This window comes from Aquila chrysaetos, chromosome 3, assembly GCF_900496995.4.
Source record: "Aquila chrysaetos chrysaetos chromosome 3, bAquChr1.4, whole genome shotgun sequence".
In the NCBI taxonomy this organism is placed as follows: domain Eukaryota; kingdom Metazoa; phylum Chordata; class Aves; order Accipitriformes; family Accipitridae; genus Aquila; species Aquila chrysaetos.
The window spans coordinates 32,195,957-32,221,646 of record NC_044006.1 but is presented as its reverse complement, the minus strand read 5'-3'; the positions used below and the strand labels follow the sequence as shown (position 1 = coordinate 32,221,646).

The window sequence follows — 25,690 nt, the reverse complement described above, 5'->3', positions numbered from 1 at the left end:
AGAATGTTGAGAACACTGATGTTTTCAGTTGTTGCTCAGTAGTGTTTAGTCTAAGTCAAGGATTTTTCAGCTTCTCAAGCCCAGCCAGCGAGAAAGCTGGAGGGGCACAAGAAGTTGGCACAGGACACAGACAGGGCAGCTGACCCAAACTGGCCAACGGGGTATTCCATACCATGTGGTGTCCCATCTAGTTTAGGAACTGGGGAGTGGGGGCGGGGGGAATCGCCGCTCGGGGACTAACTGGGTGTCAATCGGCAGGTGGTGAGCAATTGCGCTGCGCATCATTTGTACATTCCAATCATTTTATTATTGCTGTTGTAATTTTATTAGTGTTATCATTATCATTATTAGTTTCTTCTTTTCTGTTCTATTAAACCGTTCTTATCTCAACCCACGGGTTTTACTTCTTTTCCCGATTTTCTCCCCCATCCCAGTGGGGGGCGGGGGAGTGAGTGAGCGGCTGCGTGGTGCGTAGCTGCTGGCTGGGATTAAACCACGACAGTTGCTGAGCAAGTAACTAGATACTGCCTTCCTCTTACTACACAGAAAAGCACTCAAATTATGTACAGGTGAGCACTTTTTGTGATACACAGACTTCACTGCCATCCAAGTGAACATACATTGTTCCTGAAATAATAATTGAATTTAAAAATTGAATAAAAACTCCCCGAATTTGGGTATGGTAGACTATCATACTCAGTGTTGTTAACTTTTCTGTCCTCTAAACTGATCTTATCAATGCTGAATTATGCCATGCAGTACAAGTTACTGTTTTCTTCTGCCAAGTTTGCATATTGCTTTAGGAGAAGTTTGCCACTTCGCCACCCCCCTTGAGAAATGTCCATATGCATTTCATTTCTCATCTCTTTCTTCTGGTGGATTAATTTCTTGCTGCTTCTCCATAGATGAGGATTTTCATATTACATAATCCTGTCCCTATTCCTAATGCCCAACAGTTCTTTTTCTAACCAATCTGTATCTCGATCGACTGCCTGTGATAACTGGGAATTGCTGCTTCTCTTTGGCACGTAAGCTTTCAGGTTGATGTTATGGCGGTGAACCTGAAAGAAGCCCTATAAAGTGTCAGTGTCCCTGAGTGAAACGTTAACAGTGTTTAAAAGTAGAAGTTGTTTATATGTGTTTATAAGTGTTGTGTAAATATATATTAAAAAAAATAATAATCAGAAAAGTGGCTTGGTTTTAACCACCAGGGTTTCCTTGCTGAGAATATGGATTCTGGAGATAAGGAGCACTGTCCACTCCAGAATCTCGCAGGATCAGTTTTGCAGCTTGCAAATTTCCATCCCCCAGAAAAGCATTTCAGAGATTTCCTATCCCTCTAATACGAATCACTTGTCTACCAGGATGAAAATATTGGTATTGGGCAAATAAAAAATAAAAAGTACACTTGGCTTAGCTTTTCACAACTTAATTTTATTAATCTTCATAAGCAGGCAGTAAAGAGTATAAAAAGATTAATGACCTATAGTTTGTACACATTCCCAAATGCTGTTCACTACACTGGCTCTCCCAGGGATCTGTTCAGCTCTAGATGACAGGACAATGTTACACCCATTGATCTGGTTCTGATTCACAGTTGGGGGAGGATTTAGCCATGGTTACTGAAGCCATTACCATCCCCCTTGCCTCCCCTCCCCTCCAGAAGCAACCACTACAGCCAAGGGTAGCAAAGCTGGCTGTGTGCCCGAGCCATGGTTTTTTACTGTAACGCTGAACTGCAGCCATGGTGCTGGCTTGGAAGAAGCTATAAGCTATGGTGGTGCAACTGCCTGGCTGGAAGTTCAATAATTTCAGCTTTCCCAGCTGAAACTAACAGGAGAGAGAACACTGAGCAGGTGGGTATCCTGGTGATACAGGAAAGAGATTATATAGATAGGGAGAAGAGGGAACTACTGGAAAAGGAGAACAGAAGGCGATTCATGGAGGGAAGGCATTCTTTGAACAGATACTGGCTCTATCTAAATACATCTGGAAGTCCAAATGATTTTTGAACAAATTTACTTGTTCTTTAGCTGCCAGCTCTAAGGAGAGTAACTTCCAAGCATGTTCCGTTTGCGGAAAACCATGTCTGAATAGCCCTGCCCTTCACAAGCAAAGGTTTTGTAGGGCAAGTAAATATCCTAGAATATAGTTTTCAGCAGAAATTTAGCAGCTGAAGAAAACATTTTAATGGTGTCATCCAACTGTCTTTTTTTACCCTTAACTGCAGTTCCAGATCAATCACACAAAATAAGATAAGGCTTTTATCTCATGCCATCCTCTGTAATGTCCATGCATTCTGAAGTTAAATTTTATGTTTTATCACATGTAACTTGTGTGCCACAGAACACTTCATCATCTTGTAATATCTTCTGCCTTATTTTAAGTACTGCTACTCCAGTAAGACTGACAGGATGGAGTAGTATACCAACAGAGAAGGGACAAAGCTCTCACTGCTGATCCTCTTGAAAAATCACTAACTTTTTTCTTCCTTTTTTTTTTCTTTTTTCCATTTGAAAAGATATTTAGTTCCTTTCAAATCATCTATCAGCCTGTGAAAAACAAAGAAAACAGAACCCCATCCCCATAACCAAACCTGAAAGTAAGAAGGTGATATAGAAAAAAAGACAGAAATTGAAAATATTATTCATGAGTAAAAATACTGGCCATTGTTCTCCTATCTCACAAACTAATCAATACAGGCAATAGATGAAGTTGGGATAGCAATCACATTATGTGCCATTGGGATTCATAATCCAATGTTAACTTGACTTTTGAGTGTATGCATCAACAGGTAGATATCTTACATGCAACACATCTGCGTGGAAATACTACTCGGACAGCCTCACAGGCTTTAGCTTGTTAGCAATAGATGTTGAATGTGGTAACTTCCCTTTTAGTTTTCACTTTCTCACACTGAAAAGCTCCACGCATGAAATGAATAACCACCCCTTCAGAGAGGTAAGATGCAAGCAAGGGAAACTACACACAGAGGGAAGCAATCCCGAGAAGACAGAAAAGGAGGAATGTATTAAAGTGAGTGGCAGCAGCTATCTGTGAGACGTGGGCAAATACAGAGCTCCATGTAGGTACTGAATCTGCGTGAAAGGACATGGTAGAAGGGGAGGAGGGAAGTGAAGCAGAGATGCTCTTTTCTCCTCTTGCAGGTTCTGAAGAGTACAACAATCCCTTCTTTCTGCTAACTCTAAGGCCCTTCAGATGTATTCCCCTTGCAGCTTCACAGATCATGTTAGAGCAATATTAAGAGGAATTAAAAGGGAAGAGATGGCAGATTATGGGGCAGGAGGGTTTTTCAAGGGCTATTTCAGAAGCCAGCTGAAGAAGACCAAAGCTATATAAAAGACAGGCAGGTAAAAGGGGCACTGACTGTGAAGAACTCCTCGAGCAGTGGGTAAAATTGTAGTCTTATGATTTAAGGGAATGAGAGGTTTGGTGAAGAATACCTGGGCATTCAAGGAAGTCAGCTCTTCGGAGCATGAAGGCAGCAGCACTTCCAGGAAAGCTCTGGAGTTAATGTGTTTGACAGAAGCATCTGCTAGGTAGATCCCAAAACTGCTGAAGGAACACTGAGGCCAGGACAGTGGAAAGGCTGATCAAGGCACTACAGTCATGACTGCAGTTCTAGCAATGAGTTCCCGAACCCACTAGAGAAAGGGTGTTCTGCTGGCCTGCAGACTGGCTTCTATTCCTCTTGGCTCTGAACATGTTAATGCTTCAGAAGGTCCCGGGTCTGAGACTCTATCCAGGCAGTTGAAATAATATGTACATGACAAGTCAGTACTGACTGCGACTGCCTGAGATCAACAATATGTGGGGAATACAGGTCAGTGTTTCAGTATGAGAACCTACAAAAAGTATTTCTGTGAAATTATTTCTGAGAAAATGACACTGAAACCCCTAGTGGCTTTTGGAGGTAACTACAAGACATTTAAATTTAGGTACAGTTAAATTTAGGTACAGTTACTAAAGCATGAAAGCATTTTGTTCCACCTTCAAAGCAAATCTTATGTACCATAGCAGAGGCATTCTGAGATCTCCATGGTACTGAAAGATATAGCTCAGTTTTAAGACAGGCTTGAAAGTCCTGAGAAGCACTGGCAGTTTATTACACCTTTATGTGGTAGGGATCAATCTGTTTGGAACAGCAATAAAAACAATTCTATCCCAGCTGTTCCTTTCAGTTCCTGTCATTACCATGTGCTTGTTCCAGTTTCAGAATTTAGATTATTTGGGGGCTTTTAGTGTCGCACTGCACACAAGAACAGCTGCCATGTTCCCGCCTCCCATAATTCCTACCGACTTGTTTGATTTTATCTTAAACAACCACCGCCATGATCAAATCCATCATCACTTGAGTTTACCAGTTAGCGCAGAGTTAATGAACAAAAAAATACACACCCGGAAGGAAAAGGCTATTAATCCCTTACCAAGCAAAGTGACCTATCTGCCCATGTTTTCTCTGCTGCACACCGGACAATCTGGTTTTATAGAAACAATTGCCAAAATATTTCAAAAGCACTCCAAATTCACCATATCACAGATTCCTTTGTGTCTCTTCTCTATTTATGCTTCTGGTCCCAAGGTCTTTTTGCCTGTCTTTATTTCGCCCTCCATTTTTCAAAAATAAAGTCCTACTTAATAGCACTATAAAATTTTTGTTTTGTCTTCCATGAAGTTCATTCATTCTGGAATAAATACATGTTCAACATGACTGATGTTCTTCCGATTATGTGATACAATGCACAAGTAAACAAGGAAGAGAAGACACAACAATGCCATAGCTGTGAGGAAGACGAGGAGCCCAGCAAACAAAGCAGGTTTCAGAGGTAATTGGATCAGCTTGCCTTCTGCTGGAATCATGTTTGTGAGGCTTAACATGTAACCGAGTGACCATGCTATACTGCTGTTACCAACCTGAAATAAAGACAGAAAAGTCCTGTATTCCCATAGACATTTCAGTCAGAGAAAAGAGGTTCCAAAAGTTCAGCTGCTGATGCTGGCAACTGCCCTTTAAGTTAGCAAGGAGAAAACTTTAGTGGAGTATACAGAGAAGATACACAACCATTTCAAAGTACCTTTTTTTTGTAGTTCCAGAGGAAGCTAATAAAATTGGTCACTGGGCTAAAGAAGTGGGACACAGGTATTAGATGGATGGGTACAAGGATGTGTGGTATATATGCAAGCAGCCAGTTATGGGATTTTCTGTGCAAGAAACACACTTTACAAAAAAAAAAAACCAAAACAAACAAACAAACAAAACACCAAAAAACCCCCCATCAGCACTACCGTGCTAATTCCTAGAATTAGCCCCTCATCTTAGCCAAATCCTAGGATGTTATTTAGTTTAAGCAAACAAAAAAAACCCACAAAGAGTCCCACCAACATGGACAAAGAGGACACCAGGGTAAAGTCCCCAAAGCAGGAACTCTACTTATCATCTTTTGTTCCACAGTTGGTTTTGTGCTTGCAAACGAGCCGGCACTAGGCTCTTCCATTTAAAAAAAAAATGTAAGTGGAAAATTATGTCGGAACAGGTGAAACAAAAGCAAAGGTGTTATGTTTGTATTTGCTCCATGGTCCTCCTGCTTTTCTGTGTCTCCCCACTTCCAATTTGAGCATCAGAGTTTATAAATTTTCCACTGCCTTTTTCATTAAATCATCATCCTGCCACTTGAAAAGCACAGGATCAAAGGCTGAAGATAGAGTGTCCCTTGTCCTCCTCCCACATGCCCAGGCTCCAATAATGGTTTGCCTATTCATATAAAATATAAGTACACATGACTGCCTCCTGCAAATCAAACCACAACATGGAAAAAAAAAGAAAAAAGAAAAAAGTATTGTTAAACAGAGTGAAAAAATAAGGGGGCGGGGGGCATTTCAAGGGAAATCAGTGGAACTCATTAAACAAGGGCTAGCCCAGAGGGCCAGCTACAAGATAATGTATTTGGTTTACGCTCTAGCACAGGTTACTTTCTTTTTCAAAGGGCCTGCACCACCATCACTCCAGGTAGTTCTAGGGTATACTACTGGATGGACAAAGCTGAAGTTGTGTTCTTCTACAACCAACCAGCTCTCCCAAACTCATTTGACTTTCCGTCTTTATTACAAGTCATCCCACTTCGCAACTACAGAGATGAGTTTGCCTGAATGGCTGCCCATAAGTAGTGTACTTAAATTTGGGGAAGCAAATTTGGGAAACCAAACCTCTTTCATTGTTCTTGTATAAAAAGCATCATGATGAAGTTGAGGGATGAACTTTAATAAATGATTTAATGTCTTTAATGAACAGTTTTAAGCAGTCAGCTACTGGTTGTAGGAGACCATAAGGGCCTATAATATTTAGTCCTTTTTGTAGTTGTGTATATCCTAATACCTTTTGTTTAACTGATAAAAAGAAAGCTACAGCAACAGGTTCTTTTCACTGGTTGTGTTCACCAAATAAAAGGAAATATACTCCTAGCATAGGCAAAAAACCCCACCCTCCACTCTTGGAGAAACTGTGCTGCTATCTCTGGGGTAGCTTAGCTGATCAGTTAACATTAGATCTTATTATTTTAGTAGGGGCAGATCTAATTAAGAGAATGTAGTTTTTCCTTTTGGAGTTTCATGATTACCCTAGTGCAAAATCGAGGTAACAGAGGTGTTAATTTCAAGTAAGCCTTTTGGGGTTTTAGTTTGCTCAGTATTTGTATAGTCTTGGCTAAATACAGAAAAATGTTGCTGTGTTTGGCTGCTCCTATCTGCTGGGGACAATGCAGGATATATTTAAATATTGAGACAAATCCACCCCCCACCAGGTCCAGATTAAGATCCCAAAGTAAGCTTTATGCTGATTCCTGGTAGAAGGCCTAAACTTAGGACACTCCTCCAGAGCTGCTAATGGTTGTCCACCAGAAGACAAAATAAGGCAAGAAAATCCTACTTGATTCCTTAGTGCACCAGTAATAGATATGACTGTTCAGAAAACATTGCTTATGATGTCTCATTCACAGCTTGCCAGCATACCCTGCATTTAAGAATACTCCATGAAAATCTACAACCTATGGTGTTGGTTTTGCATGCAAGTGCTGAAGCATTTCCAAACTGTATGGAGATTAAGAGATAGTCCAGGACAAGGTTTTAGAATAAGGCTCTGTACAGTAGCAGAGAGGAAAGGATGGAGTCACAGAGCACTGTGGGGACCACACTTCTTGATGTAACAGCCAAGGTTAGATAGTGGCCATGCCTTCTGATTTGGAAGCAAAGATTTCTTAGCAGTAGCTTTAGCATGGATGTATACAAGTTCGTTCCAAGTACTCTGGTTTTTAGGAGAAAAACTGAGGTCAGGGAAGAGAGAAATTCAGCTATTACATAAATGTAAGCTTTCTCCCTCTGCCAAGTAAAAGCCAATACCCCATCAATATACATTCTTATTCCAGAGAACCAGATTACAGCACAGATGGATGTGCCAGCTGAGGATGAAAACTGCCCTAGTTGCTTCATCACCACTCGCTGACTACAAACCGGCTCTGCCGGTTCCCCCAAGGCTCTGCCAGCAGACAGAAAAGTGGGAGTTCTCCTGTCCAGCTGAGCAAGGTTAGCTCAAACTGACCTTGACTGGCAAGGTGTTTCAGGCAGATCACTGCCTAGAGCAAGCCACTACTTCAACAAACTGGGACAAAGTTTAAAACACAATGATTTGATACTTTCTTAAAGCTCTTTAAAAGAATCTAGGCAGCATCTCCAAGTAAAGCTGCAACCCCTGGAACCAGGCTGAAATTGCTACTGAGGCTTGAAAAGTGGCTTTGGCTTATGCCAGACATTTGACAATCATTTACAAAGGCTGTTTACAACCATTATATCTTTGTAGACTGCTGCATTTTGTGTCTCCTTCTAAAATTCCTTGGATTAAAGTAGCAGTAAGAGGAAATGATTATTACTCACCTCCTTTTGAAAATGTATCTGTGGCCAAGTTTCTGCATTGAAGTTGTAACCATATACAAGCAAGTAATAAATGAAATTGGCTGAAAAACAGTAGGATCTAGCATATATTTCTTCAAATTTAGGCAGCATAAACTGGAGCTGAAAGCAAAAGGTTTTTTAAAAACATGTAAATTATAAAAACCAAAAGCATTTGTTTTTCATAACTAGAGAATACTTTGGATTCTAATTAGAATTGATTAGCATTTTTCAGAAACACCAAGTAAAGTTGTGGACAATTAGATAGGGAGATTTAGAAAAAGAAAGACCCTGACAGTAATCCAGTTTATGCAGTAAAAAATGAAAATAAACATAAAACTGCACATAAAAGATCGAGGATGTTATGGTTCCTAAATTTTCCATGTCATCTTTATAGCATGGTTAAAACTGTGAAATGAAATTTCGAAACCCAGTCCAAGTTTTAAGCATGCTAAAAATACTACATGGTTTGAAGCGTAGTGGGAAAACAAACACTGATGTTGATACAGACCTTCTGAAAAGTTCTGAATACTTGTCCAGTCCATATTCTTTTTATATTTCCCTTTTACAGATACAAAAGAAAAAACAAAACAAAACAAACCCCACAAACAAACAAACAAAAAACCAACCTACTTACCTGTGCCCAGTTCTGTGAACAGAAAAACCACATACTTGAATTAAATTCAGCTAGGGAAAAGTGCCCAGATAAATTCAAAGCATTAATTGTATAGTAGAATCCTGAGAAAGCCTATAGAAAAGGAGTAGATGACAGGTCTGTTACTTTCAGAACTACAGAAATCAAAAGCAAGCAAGCTCAAGAAGAAATGCTGTGTTTGCAAACCTACCACAAAATTCCCTTTAGCTTTTGGCTGATGTATTCCATTAAATGGACAGTCTTCTCTGTCTCTGCAAGCAGTGAAGTTAAACAATAGAGAAACCATCTCCTGGCACAGACCTGGGTCTCCTGTTCCATGGAAGTTCACAAGCTGGTTTGGGTAGTAATTTGCTGGTCTCAGAGACTGTGTACAAAGGCTGCCAGAGAAGTACTTGATCATTAATACAGTATTATAATTCTGAGGGTAACATGGATTATCCACATTGGAACTGGTGTTTGATTTCTGGAAAAAAAAAAAACAAAAACAAAAACAAAAACCCCAAACAATAAAGGCTACTCAAAAGCAAGAAAGACCTAATTTGACAATAACTATGGGAATCTTTTTAAACCACATATGCATGTATTTTTGTTTTCTTCTCTGTCATGGCCGATCAGTACAACATTGCTGATCATTTTAAGTCATAGATACTCCTTTCTCAAAAAATCATTGGCAAGATCAGCAGAACACTTACAGGACTAGTTGGGCCTTTTTGTCAAATGGTACAAAACTCTCACCAATTTTTAACAAATATGAAGGTCTTTGTATGAAACCTAAGTGCATTTGTTCACAACTAAGCACGTAAGAGCTCTTATTGGGGTCTCCTAACTCCACCAAAGGGAAGCGAACACAAGCCTAAGAACCTGCTCAGACAATTACTGAACACCTGCAAGACCAACATAGCAAAGCGTCTTAAACAGACCTGGAGCAGCAATGCTAAAAGCCTTTTCTCAGCTTCATCTCTTCCGTAGCACTGGAAGCTGTGAGTGTAGACATTGTAGTTGTAACCATACAACTTCACTTGCAAGGTGCTATTGAAGTTCTCCTGAGAGTCCTCTGGGATAAATGAAATTTGAGTGGAAGCTCCTCCAAGATCCAGTGCCCCCATAGTCTCTTTTCTGTAAGGGCGGACCCATGTCCTCCAAAGGTTTCTCTACATGTAAAAATAAAACCAAGGCTAATTAGAAATATCATCTGCTTGTTCGCCCTTCAGGCTTTTCTACTCTTAACTTTTTGAGAGTTCCCCCCCCCTCTTTGTCCTGCACCCTTTCAAAAAAATCTTAGCTCTGAGGAAAAAATGCAGATTTTTTTTACATAAGAGGGATGTACTTTCACAGAGTGAAATGATCTTGAAAGATGGAAAAAGGAATGCAGTGTAGCTTTCAACTCAGGGGACAGCACAATGATCAAAGCACAGGACTAGCCAGATCAATATCTGTACTAGAATGCAGGGAATTGAAGTCCAGATACCCACAAATCTGGATGGAATTAGTATGAAGATTTGCTTATTTCAAGGCAGGAAGAATTATAAAAGGAATAGAATATCAAGAGATCACACAGAAAAAGAGAGTGAAAATAGGGTGAAAAAAACCACAGAAAAGCCAAATGAATGCTCCAAAGTTGAAAGAACAAGGACCCATAATCTGCACATTTCCTTCACTGAAACTGTCGTAGCAATAAATCTGATCCATTCAGCTGGCATTTTTCCCTATTACCCAAAACATCCCCCAAATTCTGTACTTGATCTACAGAGTCACACTGCAGAATACAGATTTTTTTATGATTATCTATCTCAGTATTTACTGTAGTATTATTTACTGAGCATAATGATATGAATGTATGCACAAGAAGGGAAAAGAAACTTTATGGGCTAGCAAAAACACTCACAAGAAAATTCTACAGTAAAAGATTGCCATTAACAGTCCCTAGCAGAATTTGACTCTTAGCCTACTGTCACAAGAATGGTAAAAATTTCTCTCTCCTACTAGTGATATTCCACACATAGGTCTTCATGCAATTCCCTATACTAAACTGGCTTCACAGTGTCTTCCAGTGCCTTCAGTAGTCCTTATGAATCTGCCATATGGAATTTGATCTTTGGATTATTAAAATTCATGTGGTAGAAGACTGACACCACCCTGAAGCCTCATGACGTCATTTTTGTTGCATGAAATGCACACGATGAGAAAAACTGTTCCAGAATGTGTGATTCCAATACCATTTTTCTTAACTTTGCAAGAGTCAACAACACATTCACCATGAGCTATCACTCAGATCACCAACAACTAATTCCTGCTTACTAATTGCCATGATCTAACAGGAACCATTCAACCAGGACAGCTAACAATACTCAGGGGTTTGGTTGAAATTTCCTTCAACCTAGCAAGACTATCTGGAAGAAGTGCAGTTAATGCCAAGGGCAGCACACTGCTGCCATGAATGCAGATGAGCAGTTGTTGATCATCTTGGTACAGCTTCTACTGAGAATGAAATTATACTGAAAATCTATATATAAAAAGGGATCTTCCAACACATTTGACTCCCTCTGCTATGAGTCTCCTGCCTAACCCTATTCTGAGTTCAAGGATGGCATAAGTATTTTTATATTGGTATCACTTTTTTCTGCACAAGACAGTTGGTATCACAGCCCACTGCTCATAGCCTGCAGCTTGCCAGCAGTATTGGAATGAACTGTGTATGAGTGATTTCTGGCTCAGCTGAGGCACATTTGGCCACACCAACTTAACCACCTTCACTGCTTCAGTCTTGTCTGCTTAAGACAAGCAAGCCAACACTGCCAAACAATTTGGAGACCCCTAAGCTGTGCAGGTCCTTTACCAGTAGAGCTGCAGGGACAGCAACCACCTGAGGAAGTCACAGAAAAGCAGAAGAAAACATCTTTAGTTGGCACCACTGTCAAGACAATCAACACCTGTCACACTTAACATACCAATGCATTTAAAAGCAATCCAGCTTCTGTTTCTAGGTAAGGCATCCGATGACATTTAGGGAAGAGTCCTATTTTGTGGATCAACAATTTTACCTTTGCCATATCAAATTCCTGTAACATCACATTCTTTGATTTATGTTTGCTTTGTTCTATTGCTGCCACAAAAGGCCCTGTTATGTATTTCAGTGCAAAATGGAAGTTCTGGCTACGATGCTATGATGTTTTAACAGGCATGTCCTCTCAAACTTCTCATTTGTAAGAGAGAAACAGTGAAAAGAAAAGCATGCAGTTTTTTCCACACACCTCTAAGAAATTGCCCATTAAATAGTTGGCTGTTATCCATCCATACACCCCTTCCTCTGGCCCAGTTATGATTTCTGCACCCCTAAATTCAAAAGGTTGTGCTCTGAAGTAGTTTTGAATGCTTGCAAGGACTTCATTGGCTGCCGTTTCATTTTGCAACCTAAGCAATTCACAAAACATGAGACACTGAGCATCTGGAAAGGCAATTTCATGTTTATTGTTCACTGACTAGCAACTCAAGAAAACTCCTACAATCACCTAATAAAAACCAGACATTGTTTCCCTAAAAGTGAAGCTTATGATAGGGAACAGCCAAGTATCCAGCATCATTTCAGCAAGTAACTCCCCCACTATGTACAACCTTCACTCTTTATCACACAAGTTCATGGGTGTTTTGTTTCTTATATATACTTTTCTTTTTAGTGAACCGAGTGCTTATATGACAGCTACTGGTTAAAACAGTCCTGGAGTCTTTCCTTCCACTCTGTTTAGCCACAGAACAAACATTAAAAGCCAGTTTGTGCCAGGGCTAAAGCCACAGACAGACCCCAAAAGCCACATTACACCACATTCACACTCAGAAAACTCTGCAGTGTCTAGCTTTAATCTACCTTTGATGCCTACAGATACACACAAACATTATCTGTTTACATAACACTGAATTTTAAGTCAGATATAGAACAGAAAATTAAACTCTTGCCTTCTCCAGAATAAAGCAAGCATTCCTTTTCAATATGGCATAACAGAGGATTTTTATACAGCCCTGCTTTCCCTACCAAAAAAGTTAATTAAATTAAATTGGCTGGGCTCCATTTCCTTTCGAGATGGCCAATTTCCAATGGATAAAAATGCATCCAGTACATTTTTCACATTCTGTTTTCACAAACCGCTATGCTAGTACGCATACAGAGGAGTGCAAATTTCTGCCATACCTCAGTAATCTCATGCCAGCTGTAGCCCCCAGATAAACAGAAGTGTTTTTATGCAGATGAACTGGTATTCTCTCCTTGACTTTATTCAGACAGTCATCAAAGGGTTTGGCAAGAGCTCCAGGGTTACTCTCATAGCTGGATATACCAGGGCCTAAAAGAGAACAAGTAGATTGATTTCATTCTGCTTTGCCAACTACAAATTAGCCCAATTAGCAAATGTGTTAAGAGAAAGAGATTTCCCCCCTCCCTCCTGTAACTGCAAACAAGGATAGGATGGTGGAAAACTACGAGTGCTTAAGGAATAAACAATGTAGTGACTGCCTCAGCTGTGTGAGACAGAGAAGATACTGGCAAACTGCTTGCCTGTATTTCTGTGTGTATACTTATACACCTATAGTACCATACCTAGAGTAAGATATACAGTATAACCATGTAACAACACAATGACAGCAGTGCTATATTCATGAGGAAAATAGGTTTACTCATGGCAAATGCTGTAGAAAATAGCATGTCTAATGGATGCAAAATTTCTCTGATCGGCTAAAGTATAGAAAAGCCCTCCTTCCATAACCTAAGACAAAGATTTTCTAATGGGGTTTGCTGCAACTGTCGTGGACACCATGGCACCTCTACAGCTCAATGCTCTCAACTGAAAATAAAATAAAGAAGCTTCTGCAAGGAATTCCTGGTGAAATTTCTTGCTGGTGAATTTTCAAGATGCACGCAAATGGCTCTTGAAGTCATAGAGGTCCAACTCTAGGCTGGTGCATGAACTACTAAGTATATCACAGCTTTCCAAATTTCCAAAGCCTTCAAGTAGCAGGAATGAGAGTTCACCATGCTGCACAAGGCATAACTATTTGAACAATTAACATCAAAGTCTTTCCTCCCTTGCTCAACACTCCAAGGACCAGCAGGACCTCAACTTGTTAAGGCTCAACTTGGGTGTGAATAAAAACATTCCTTACTAAAATTTCCTAGCTGAGGAAGTAGCAAAGGGAGAAATCCAGGCATTCCCATGAAGCCATTGCCCCACAGAGAACAACTGTGCCAGAATTCCATCTAGTTCTCCTGTAACAGCCATCTCTCTCACAACCTGATCCCAAGCTAAGAAAAGCTGGCTCTTACGGAATTAAAATGAGAAACCATTTATGTTCGGCCACACTGCATTGATAAAAACAGAAGAAGAAATAGGTAAGACTTTACAGACTCCACACTCCATCACTCCCTTTCCCACAGTATGAACTTAAACATAAACATTACCATGTCATCATTAGAAGTTAACAGCCCTGGTTTGGAGTAAGACTTTCTAAAAGTCTTAAGCCTAGCACAGGCAGGCCTGAAGCTGGAAGGAAAGCTGTTATCAGAGGAAACCAGAGCAGCAACTGCTGTTTTACATCCTCGGCAGTTGCTGTTGCCTCACACTCCCTTGGTGGCAGCAACCTCCATCTCCCAGTGTTCAAACAGAGCAGGTAACAAGGCAGTGACCATTTTGTTCAGGACAACTGCCTGCTTTGCCGATGCTTAGAGCCTGACCAGGACAGATTAATTGCACTATATAGAAAGGGTTTTGATCTGGGGCTGGCTCCTACATACAGGGGCAGAGGTACCTAATAAAGGCAGAAATGAAATCATAAAACCACCATGGAACTTAAAGAGTAGTTGATCATTTGACTTTCAAGTTCAGCAGGTCTGTGAACATCTGCCTCTCAGTATGCCCAAAACCATCCTCCAATTTAAGCGCTTAAGGCTATAGTTAGAGGGTCACTAAAGAAACACTGACAGATGTATTCACCAGTCCCTGCCGCCATAAGCCCTGTCTCCTCCAGTGCAGAGTCACCCAAGACTGGAGCAGCGAACCCTGGTGATTTTGTACACTGGAGGATGAGGAGTACTTTGGTTGACTACAGTTAAGGCCCCTTTGGACCTGAACAGTTCACAGAAATTTGGACTCCTTCATTTCACAATTTTTTGTATTCCCCAGAGGCAAAACAAAATCTAAACCAATTAAAACAAATTCACAAAGTACTCCTCTGTCATTTTGTAAGAGGAAGAATAATGCAGTTTCTCTGTGCATTTTTCTCACACCAGAATTCCTAAAGGCAACATTCCTAAAGAGTCAAGACATGAGCTAGCAGAGTGCACCCCCCACTTCAACAGGCTGGCCACCATTCCTGCAGTCTGTAAGGACCCACCACCAGGCACATGACAGTGCATTATTTCTGTGCATGTTACACTTACTTTCCTTTCCTTGTTCTAAAATTGCTAAGAATGTCCACACATATATTTAACGCTGAAAATGGAAATGTTGGTGCTGTTAAGAAACCATTGCCTTCTACTCATTTCCTAGTTACTCATGGACCTCTATGGCTACACCTCCAGGATCTATTTCCAGACACAGAGAGGGATGCAGGATTTTGCATGGAGAGAAGGAAAGGGAAAAATTATCTTTGAATGCCACGGTTATTATCAAGTTATTATCAGAGATAACAAAATCTGCACTGAGACTTCCTGAGTTGCCCTACCTTCTCCTCTTACCTAACTTGCAAACCCAAACCAGTACACTAAACAAAGCAGTACTGCTGAAGTCAGTATTTTAGAGGACAAGCTAAAGCTCATTACTCAGACAAGCAGAATTTATGAAGTCTGGCTTCCTGTAGAAATCCCTTGTGGTCTAGCTACTGTTTAATAATGTGGATTTATTTCCCCTGCCTGGCCACCTGTCTCTATAAAATGTGTGGAACTTTGGTATCTTTGAAAGCTTAGTCAAATGTCACTGAAGTTGACTAAGAGATTCAAAAGCTATTATGAAGGAATCCACAACAAGCTATTAGAACATATACTTAATCATACTGGAGTGTGAGCAAAAGTCAGTCTAGTCCAGCATCCTCCCTCTGAGAGGAATCAATGCAAAACCTCACATAATAGACAAGGCAGGTAGCCAGTGGTACTTGTCATGGGACACCTTCTAGCAGTGCACAACTATAGATCTTCCCGAGCCAAAGGCCAGACCTGCATATTTGATACAACTATGACCTCCTGTCAGAAACAGTTCTGCAATTTAGCTATTTTACTTGATAATTTTATTAGACGCTCCCTAGTTCTGTAGTATGGAGAAGCTCTTCCTGTTCACCTTCTGCACGCCTTTCATAATTTCCCTTCGGTTGCCTCTTTCCAAATAATTACAGAACAATTACAGATGAACTGCATAAGCCTTGTTTCTCTAGGAATCCTGACTCAAACAGCAAAGATTTTTTTTTTTTAAACATCACTAAGGCTTCCGGAAAATAAAAACTAATTTGTCAAACTCCTATAGCATAGGTGACACCCATTTTTGCCTCCATCAAAATTAATGGCTAACATCTAACAAGGGCTAGATGCCCATTCTTCTCAAAGATTTTTTATTCCAAGCTATTTTAAAATATATTTTATACTTTCCTTTTAAAAGAAACTATTTCAGGGCACAAGGACTAAACTTTTACAGGGCCTGATTCCCTGTAGATAGAATTCTGTCTGCACCAATCATGCACTGCAATGGAGTAAATCCAGTTTAGCTAAAATTTCCTCTCTCCATTGCAGATTAGAGCACCTGCTGTATCAGTAGGTGAAGGACTGATGCTGACAGATATAGACATAGTCTCACCAGTTCTAGCTTCCCAGCACTGAAAAGGGAACACAGCAGAAAAAAACTGTATAAGCTTCCAGTTAACCTCTTTTTGGAGGCTAGAAAGAAATAAGGAACTTCCATTTGAGCTCACCTTTCACATTGCACTTGAAGGTTTGGCTTACTACTCCCGTGTCATTTTCTTTTTCTGCTGGCCATTCATAGACATAGACTGTAGTCCGAGAGGATCCAGCATCAAGGACTATTCCATACTGGGGAGAAAAAAAACCCAACAACATTAGATCAAGAAACAAACAGTGACAGCTTAAAGGCCCATATGCAGCTGTACTTCTTTGCACCATCAAACACTTTAGAAAATGTATGCACAGTATATTTACAAGAGAGATTAATTCTAGTGTTAGGTGCTTAGGCATGAATCCAACAGCCAAGCACAGAATGAATCTGGCTGCAAAACAAAGAACATACTACATATCTTCAATAATGAATTCAGTGGGGGTGGAGAATGCTCATTTCCTTTCAGCATCAGGTTCAGAATCCACACTGACACATAGATAACACTGTGTTATGACCTGATTTTGCAGCAAGTTCATTTCCCATTATCCCAGCTACACTGCCTGCACACTGAAGGGTTGATACTTAAGCGCAGGCTTTAGATTCAAGGATGCACAAGGGATCCATGAAGCTACGAGCAAAGAGGTAAAGTACATAATAGTCCACAGTGAGAATGATGTAACATTCTGGTTCTTTTCTAATTGCCCCATAAACCTCTCCCTTTGAGTGGTTTAGGCAGTCCACCTGAGAGTTTGCCACTGACAACAGGTTGTGCCAGAGTGTGAGACAACAAAGAGGGAAAGACAATCAATATCACCCCATGTTTATTTATGAAGTAAATGAGAAATATTTAAGTGACTTGTCCCAGGTCACTTGGACTCTCTGTGGGATTGAAGGACAGGTTTCTCCCTCCCATTCTACTGCTCACCAGACCAGTCTTTCCCCCTTTCCCATCTTTTATGGCAGCAGAAAACCGTAGCAACTCGGAAGGCAAACTGCACGAAGGGAAGAAAACCACAATTTTGCCTATGCTCTTGTCCTGGTTTTGGCTGGGATAGAGTTAATTTTCTTTCTAGTAGCTGGTATAGTGTTTTGTTTTGGATTTAGTACAAGAATAATATTGAGAACACACTGATGTTTTTAGCTGTTGCTAAGTAGTGTTTAGACTAAGTCAAGGATTTTTCAGCTTCTCTTGCCCAGCCAGCAAGAAGGCTGGAGGGGCACAAGAAGTTGTGAGGGGACACAGCCAGGGCAGCTGACCCAAAGTGGCCAAAGAGGTGTTCCATACCATGTAATGTCATGCCCAGTATATAAACTGGGGGGAGTTAGCCTGGGGAGATATCGCTGCTTGGGGAGTAACTGGGCATCAGTCAGTGAGTGGTGAGCAATTGCGTTGTGCATCACTTGTTTTGTATATTCCAATTCTTTTATTATTATTATTATTATTATTGTCATTTTATTATTGTTCTTATTATCATTATTAGTTTCTTCCTTTCTGTTCTATGAACCTGTTCTTATCTCAACCCATGAGTTTTACTTCTTTTCCCGATTTTCCCCATCTCCCACTGGGCGGGGGGGAAGTGAGTGAGCAGCTGCGTGGTGCTTAGTTGCTGGCGGGGGTTAAACCACAACACCTCTTTATGACCCCTGAAAGGATGTTTAGCTGGGCCCCTCTTCCAAAGTCATCTAATTGGTAGGAATCACAGTGTAGGGTTCATTTTTCTGTCAACTTTTTTTCTTTAAAAAAAGACAGATGCCCAGGAGCCTGACAATACTGAAAAATGAGAGCCTCCATCTAGCTGCAAAGCAGTAAGAGGCCCTGCAGCAGGCCAATAAATTTCATCCCACTGCCTCCCTGGGGAGCCTCAGGTCTAACTGAGAAAGATCACTGCTTCAGGTGGCAAACCATTCAGCTTCCACACCTCATTAGTTCCCAGCTTCCACTGTAATCCTACAAACTCCTGGCCTCCAAAGAACTACCAGCAATACCAGTCTAGTCTGTTTCCTAGAGGACTGTTAGATAATGAAAATTTATATTTATCCAGGTGATACTTACCCTGATCAACTAAAAGGTGAAAGGCTCCATGGATACTACTATCAAACCACTACAACAAAGGCTCATTACATTCAGAGCTAGCATCATTTACAATTCTGGACTTCTTCACAAACTATGTCACTAAGGATGTTTGTGCTCTCTTCATCAGTCTTCTGACTTCACATTGTGTGCCAGTGAGTCATAAGTTCTTTCAGTGCCTCAGCCTCATGCACATGGGCAGGTCCTTCCTTCACAAATCACTGGCTGAATCTTCAGATACCCAACCACTAAGGAACCAAAATATTTAATTCTGCAACAACACTTTAAAACATCAGTGGTGTAGCAGATAATTTATCTCTTGTACCACAAAGGAACGAACCTGGATGCTCTAAACGCGCATCCTGGGAAAGAGCTATTATGAAGCAGATAACACAAACTCCAGTTATCCTTCAGTTGCTGCTTTGGTTTCATGGAGAAGAGCCAGAAGAAGAACAAGGCCATTTATAAAGAGTAAGTCTGTTTTAATCATGTTACTGCCATATTTAATTTTAATCAATCACTAACTTCAGGACACTGCCATTTCCAGGCTCCATCATATCAACTAACTACTGGAGGATTTCACACTGGCATACCAAAGTCCTCCCTCTGCTCCTGAAGAATTACTTCCTGCGAGTGTTAATCACTCACTGAGCACTACCCAGAATCTCAGGAATCAAACACAGGGTCCTCCAAATCAGCTGGGATTTTCTGCATTGGCAGGCTTACAGCCCAAAAAGAAATTTAAAGCCAAGGCACCTAGCAGAGGAACCACCAGTCTTCCTCCAGGACCAGCCATGAAGCTGTTATGATTCAGGAAGCAGACCTCCTGACCTCAACCAGCTCCAGATGGTTTGCTCAAAGAGTAAGGTAGACAATTTTATCATTCTGAATGTGTAACTGAACTAATGACAAACACAAGTGATGTGTAGGCTGTCTTTTAGATAGTGGCTTCAGCCTACGTGTCAGTCCAGCCTTGCCTTGCATGAAAATTGGCAGGATGTAAGGCTGCTGCAAGCAATTTGGGGCGTAACAGGGAGTAAGCTTGAAGCACTGTGTCCCCATGCAAGATCCCAGCACACACACCCTGCCACACCACACAAACACATAAAACTGGTATCAGAATACAGTTTTATCCCATTGTCTGACTCATACACCACCAAATGATTCAGACAAAGCCAAAGGTGTTTGTAATCCCATGCAGTGTAATGAGACATTAGCCTATCGCCATCAGTATGTGAACTATCCAGTTAAATACATAAGCAGAGGGAAAGGTAGAAAGGACTTCAAAGAAGGATCTGACAAGGTTTATATGCTTGTAGCTATCGTGAGAAAAACCAAAGAACTCAAAATGCCAGACTGCACAGCATCTCTAGAAGGCTAATTTCTACAGCTTTGTCCTCAATTGTGTACATCTCACTGAGGAATAACTGCACACATACTCCAGCAGCACAAGGCAAAGCCCGAATTCCAGAGTATTTCAGTTTGTCTTTTCCAGTTTGTTCTGCCCCTCCTCATGAAGCTATGTTGCTTCTGTTAACATCCAGCAAGTCCCAACATGTGGTAAATCATGAAGTGCACACTTACAGCCCAAATGCTTTTGATCCACAGGAGCAGTTTGCAAAGATTTCAGCATGAAATTCCTAGCTGTGCTTGGGGGCAGAATTTAAACTCCAGGTATTTCCCACTTCAAAATTATTTTAAAATTATTTCCAATCTCTGGCAAAAATTAAAAAAGCAGTGGCATTTTCTCCTCGCTTGGCCTTTCAGTCCTGGAGAAGACATTGTGTGGTGGGCATTACAGAAAGGGAATCAAGGAATGCTTTTCCTCTGACTCTGTGATCTTGACCAATTCTCTTTTTCTCTCAGCTTCAGTTTTCCCATGATGAAGATGTGATTAAACATTAATCTATGACTGTAAGCTCATTTGAATCACCCCACAACAATTAGTTTAGAAAGGAACATCATTAAATATCAGTTCAAAACATTGTTCTCCTTCCTTAGGTATTCTAAGACTTACCTTAAGCCCTGGGGAGAGGATCTGTTGCTGATTTAACTGAATCACTGCAATAGCAATGACAAGAACTATGCTTAGAAGAAGGAAGACTTGGGCAACAACGCTTGGGGTTCTGGTGAGCATCCTGAAACAACAAAATGGGAAATGCTTAAGGAATGTGAAAGGATTCAGTGATTCTGTCTTAAGGCCTGAAGCCCTGAATCAGTTGAGACTCCTCATAAAATCTCATTTCATCAACTAGATTACGCTACATGAAAATTCTGTGTTTTCCTCAAGAACTGCCTGGTCTTTTGCCGCCACTAACTTTTTATTAGAAGGGGTGTGTCTACATTGTCATGCTAATGATGCCAGATTCCACCCTCAGGTGCCAGTCTGCTCATTTCCCACAGTGCCTATGAGTAGATGCATGCTCACCATCTCCCATTGCCTCAGGAAATGAGAGCAATGGGCAGGCTGGGGCTAGTGCACACTCAAGGATCTCATGCACACCTACAACATAGACACAACCACAGCCATATAGACACAATGCTGGCGGCTGCTGAGTACAGTTGGATGTTTCTGCCAGAGGTGCAAGGTTGGTGTCTGTAATAGACATAGGCTGCTTCAGCAAGAAACAATGGAGGTTTTAAGAACATTAAAGTAGGCATCTTTCTTCTAACTGCTGATGTATTCAGGAAGTATGTTTGTGTGCATGTGTGTGCATATTAATGCGGAGCCTATTATTATCACTCTACACTACACATAAAATATAAAATATACAGTTAACTCACAGATCTTGCGATGAATAGTTACTAAATCTAAGAAAATCTAACATGTAGTTATGTTAGGCAAACCCAAAGGTGACATGAAACCTGCATACTGACAATAAGGCTGTTTATACGTTCATATCCTCTAGAAAGGTTTCCTAGAATTCAAATATGTTTTACATCTCCTGTAATTTCTGTTCATCCTTTATTTTTGCATGCCCCTGGCCAGGCAGCTCTTCACCCCAAAGGGCCTTTCAGTACGTCTGAGTACCAACAATCCCCATATCAAAAATTCTTATGCTCCACATGGGTCGAGGAGAAAAGAGGTGGCTGGTGGGAGATGGCAAGCTTAGAAGTGTCAGAGGAACACAAAAATGAGAACTTTCCTGCCTTTCTCATTTTCAGAAATCAGTTGTTTTTGCACAGAAATATCAAGTTAGCCTGGCGTGATCTATCCTGACTCCCATCTCCTAATTCTTCCGTACTGACCGTGGAATATACCAGTGGCTGTTCGGGGCTGCCCTGCTGTTTCAGCAATTGCCAATGCCAATCTGTGCTGAGGGCAGGAGCTAAAAGTTGTTACACAGTCCACAGCCACAGCACACTGGGTCAGCCCTGTTGTACCTGCAACACATGGTCTGCTCCTTAGCTCCAAACAGATGGAGGGGTGAGGGAGAAGGCAGAACAAATGCTTCTTCACAAAGTTTCCATATTCTAAACCCCATGAGTTCTTCAGCCTGTGTAGCCATGGTCCAACATCGATGTTCACATTCCAAAGAGAAGCAAGTTACTTGTTTTGTTCTGGGACTAGCTACACTCTTAAGCTTTGCCCACTGCTGACGCTTTCCTTGTCTTCTGATTTCTGTTGTGAAATCTAACTCAGATTGGCTTTTGGAAACTCTTCATTTCAGCCTGACACATCTCACTTCCAGAATGTCATTTTTTACACTCATTAACCCCCTTTTCTAAATGTATATGGGCTCCTTGTTTACTGCCAAACTACTCTTCCAATACTTTCTTGTCTTGGCTTGGTAATAGCTTTATTATCTTAATCATCAGCCAGTTTTAAGAGAAAATTACCAGCCACCTTGATGCTGCACAGTTTAAAGAGAGTTGTAACATAAGTAACTCTTGCTAACATTGCCCACTTGTTGGCAAAAAGCCAAATAAAAGATTTTAATGACGAATCAAAAAGCAGTTGCATTCCATTATTAAAACAACATCATCCTGAAGCAAGAAAAAGCATAAATATGTATTTTCCACACCCAATTAAGTGCACTGCGCCACACAGGAGCATATTAGAAGGATCACTTTTTAAACCTTACTTCAAGCAAAAGGAGTTCCTGCCTGCAAAGGAAAATGGGCTAAACTTTCATGCCACCAACATTTTGAGTTTAACTAGGTTAAATACATATATGTATGAATGACAGTGCATCTTGCATGTTGAAATTCCTTTTCCCAAGTTACTTGAAGCATCAAACCCACTTACTTTAGGTACTGACCTGTTTGTTCATAGGGTGGGTAGGCAAGCACCATAAATATCTTTCTTCACACTATAACTGGAGAGATACAAACGCATTAGCATTTATTTTAGAAGTGGTCTGCACGCCAGTGTTGATTTCAAGTGCTGGAAAAAAAAAAAACCAAAACACCCAAAACCCAACACCCGCAGCATTTTAAAGCCCGCAATGAAAACTTGCGGGGAGGTTTCCACGGGCCTTCCTTCGGAGGAGAAATGAAGTAAAAACAAGCGCACGGCCCCCCAAAATCAGCGGCTAAACCGCAGAGCTTTCCCTCAGCGCACCGTCGTCCCGGGTGAGAAAGCTTCACACAACGACCGCGATTTGCGAAAAAGCACCAAGTTTCCACCCCCCCACCCCAAACCAAACCCCAAACGAGCGGCAGGGAGACGCCGCCGCCCGCCCCCCTCGCCTCAGCGGGGCGGCGGCCGTTGGGCCTCCTCCCCGCCCCGGGGGTCCCCCGGCCCCCCGCCGGCCTTTCTCCCGCAGCCGGCCAGCCCCGCGCCGCCTCCCAACCTACCTCCGTAAGCCGCGGCTTCCCCGCTCCGCCCCGGGCTGAGGAGAAAAGGGGGGCGGGGGGGGACGGGACGACACCCTGGGAGCGGGGAGGTGGCGGCTGCCCGCGCCTCTCGCCCCGCAGGGGGGTTGTGGCGAGTCACTCGGGGCTCGCTCGCCCTCCGCTCCCGTGTTTCCAAATAGATTTAAAAAAAAAAAAAATACAAACCCAACAAAACCCCACAAACGGCCCCAACCAGACAAGTTGCAGGTAGAAAATCCGGATGAATTGATTCGAGTGGAGGAAGGAGGCCGACGCACCCGAAGCGTTCCTGCACCCAGAGATGAGGAGGGGAGCCGGGGGGCGCGGGCTGAGGCCGTGCCTGGCGCGGGGCGCTGTGCGCCGCCGGGGAGGAGGGCCGGGGGGGCCGGGGTGCAGTCCCTGCCCGTCAGCCCGGCTCATGCACGGCCGCCGGGGGACAGGCTCCGGCGGCGGAGGCGGTGGGGGGAGGTCGTGCTGGGACCGACCATCCGCCGGCAGAAACTGCCGCACCACGGCCGCGTCTGCCGCCTTTCCCCCTCGCCAGCGGCTCTCCGCTCTCCGGAAGCGCGGATCTGGCTTTGCCTGCAGCTGATACAGCAGGATGATGTTGGCTGTCCCTAAATCGTATTCCTCAGTTCCCTTCCTGAGCAAAGACAGAAAGAGGGTTTTGCCTAGAGATGACACTGCGGGTGAAAGAATGGCGTATCCCCGCCTCTTGGAAAAGGAACAAGTGCTTTCTCAGGAGGCCTTTTCTCAGCCCCCCGAAATTAGTAGCCCCCCGGTCTCAGGGCTACCTTTCTATTCAAGTTCAAGCGTACTGGCACCACCTGTTTTGCAGTCTTGCTGGAGTTCTTGCCAAACCTAGACTGCTCAGTGGAGCTAGCACATACCTGGAAACATACGTAAAACCAACGTCAGTGATATCCTGCTCCCATCACCTGTCCGACCTGTGTGATCAGCTACAGCCAAGGATCATCCTGCGGCGTGCAGGATGGGTTTGCCAGAGGCATGAGCTCTGGAATCACAGTGAGACACTTCAACCACTTTGCCACCATTTGCTTATTGTTCTAGGATTCAGACTCACATAATCTAAAAAACTAAATGCACCTCTTTGATTTCTTTTCTCATAATGATCTTAATGGATTACAGTATCTTTGGCCTTTGAATAAAGAAAGGAGAACAAGGAACCAGCTGCAGCCTTGTGAGACATCTATAAGCAGCCTTCCATAGTCTGCTCATTTTGGGAGTGGAGGTAATTTCCTCTTTTTGATGACAACACATTATTAAAGCTGGTTTAATCATGGTCTTGGTGCATCAGTTCAGATATATCTAGCACGTGAACACAAAGCCTCCCATCCCTCCTGATTCCATGGCTGTTGCATGTAACGCCTTTCTTTTTTCCTGTGTCATTTCTGTTCCTGTGACATCTTTTTCTTCTCCCATCGAAATGTATTTGTTTTAATGCATGTAGTCCAACTGACTGTATTGGTCTGCTCTGCTGCAACAGAATCTGTCTCAGGTGTCCATTTAAAATGACAAGCTAGCTGGATTGCTTACCCCACAGAAAAGCATATTCTTTTTGCTACCATCCAACATGAACAGTTTGAAATAATAATAAAAAAACATCGACACCCACTTCAGCCAGTGCTACAACTAACCCCCACCAGTGACTAAAATTTAATGCTTGCAAAGAAAACAAACCCTACCTTCTATATTATCTACTTCTATAAAACCAGACATAAGAGATTCTTTCTGCGCCATTTCCAAGCACTGGGCTGTTGCACGAGCTGCTTTTCTTGTGACTTTTATTGCCACACTAAAGCCATGATAGCAGCATAAGTGATATGGGCTATAAAATCCCCCAGCTGCTTCAAAGTCCAGAACACTGGTCCTGAATCAAATGAACTAGAAACAAGACTCCTCTCCAGGCCTGCCCAGTGTCTGTGGCACGGTAACTGGTTTCGTCGGTTCCTCTGGTTCAACCCTGGAGGCCCATCTTAAATCCACTACTTTATCTTCTTTTTTTCCTAAGCCTACCTCTTTGGCCTTTCTTCAGTTTCCTCCTCAGTCCTATTGTCCCTTTTATAGTTTCCTTCACCTGATCCTCAATCCCTTCCTCACTCCGAAGGCATAGCTTAAACTTGCTGCCATTTTCCCTAGCCTTCGCCAAGCCTGTAGCATGTGTACCTCTCCATCATTTCCTTTGCTGCAGCACCTTTTTCTTCTCCCCCTTCAAGTATTCTTGTTTGAATGCATTTAGTGTAACTAACTGTATTGATTTGTTTTGCTTGGACAGAATCTGCCCCAGGTGTCCATTTAAAAATG

General features: G+C 42.0%; 1 protein-coding gene across 10 annotated transcripts; it reads right to left on the bottom strand.

Moving 5' to 3' along the window:
• Nucleotides 1–1,413: 1,413 nt before the first annotated feature.
• On the bottom strand, nt 1,414–24,012 carry ENTPD3 (ectonucleoside triphosphate diphosphohydrolase 3). 10 transcript variants are annotated; one of them, XR_003922827.2, is made up of 12 exons: nt 23,552–23,821; nt 22,817–22,860; nt 20,565–20,688; nt 16,556–16,673; nt 12,798–12,948; nt 11,866–12,025; nt 9,535–9,765; nt 8,805–9,077; nt 8,597–8,707; nt 7,945–8,082; nt 4,420–4,935; nt 1,414–3,815 (listed from the first exon to the last, which is right to left on the bottom strand). XR_003922827.2 is itself a non-coding variant. In XM_030010202.2 (11 exons), exons 3-11 carry the CDS (start codon nt 20,682–20,684, stop codon nt 4,702–4,704), a joined length of 1,536 nt encoding a protein of 511 aa, XP_029866062.1. In that variant the 5' UTR covers nt 20,685; nt 22,810–22,866; nt 23,851–24,012; the 3' UTR covers nt 1,414–4,701. The 10 variants fall into 10 exon arrangements, 9 of the variants coding, with proteins under 9 accessions (XP_029866062.1, XP_029866057.1, XP_029866059.1 ...); XM_030010202.2 differs by lacking the exon at nt 23,552–23,821 and adding an exon at nt 23,851–24,012 and having other exon boundaries at nt 1,414–4,935; nt 20,565–20,685; nt 22,810–22,866; XM_030010197.2 differs by having other exon boundaries at nt 1,414–4,935.
• Nucleotides 24,013–25,690: the final 1,678 nt, after the last annotated feature.

Excerpts from the sequence above, each read along its gene's own strand:
- ENTPD3 (XM_030010197.2), bottom strand. The coding sequence starts at position 23,785 with ATGAGCCGGGCTGACGGGCAGGGACTGCACCCCGGCCCCCCCGGCCCT. Across the intron at positions 12,026-12,797 it reads GCTGGCATGAGATTACTGAG|GTTGCAAAATGAAACGGCAG; the intron begins GTATGGCAGAAA and ends TGAATTGCTTAG. Across the intron at positions 8,083-8,596 it reads GTTCACAGAACTGGGCACAG|CTCCAGTTTATGCTGCCTAA; the intron begins GTAAGTAGGTTG and ends TTTTGCTTTCAG.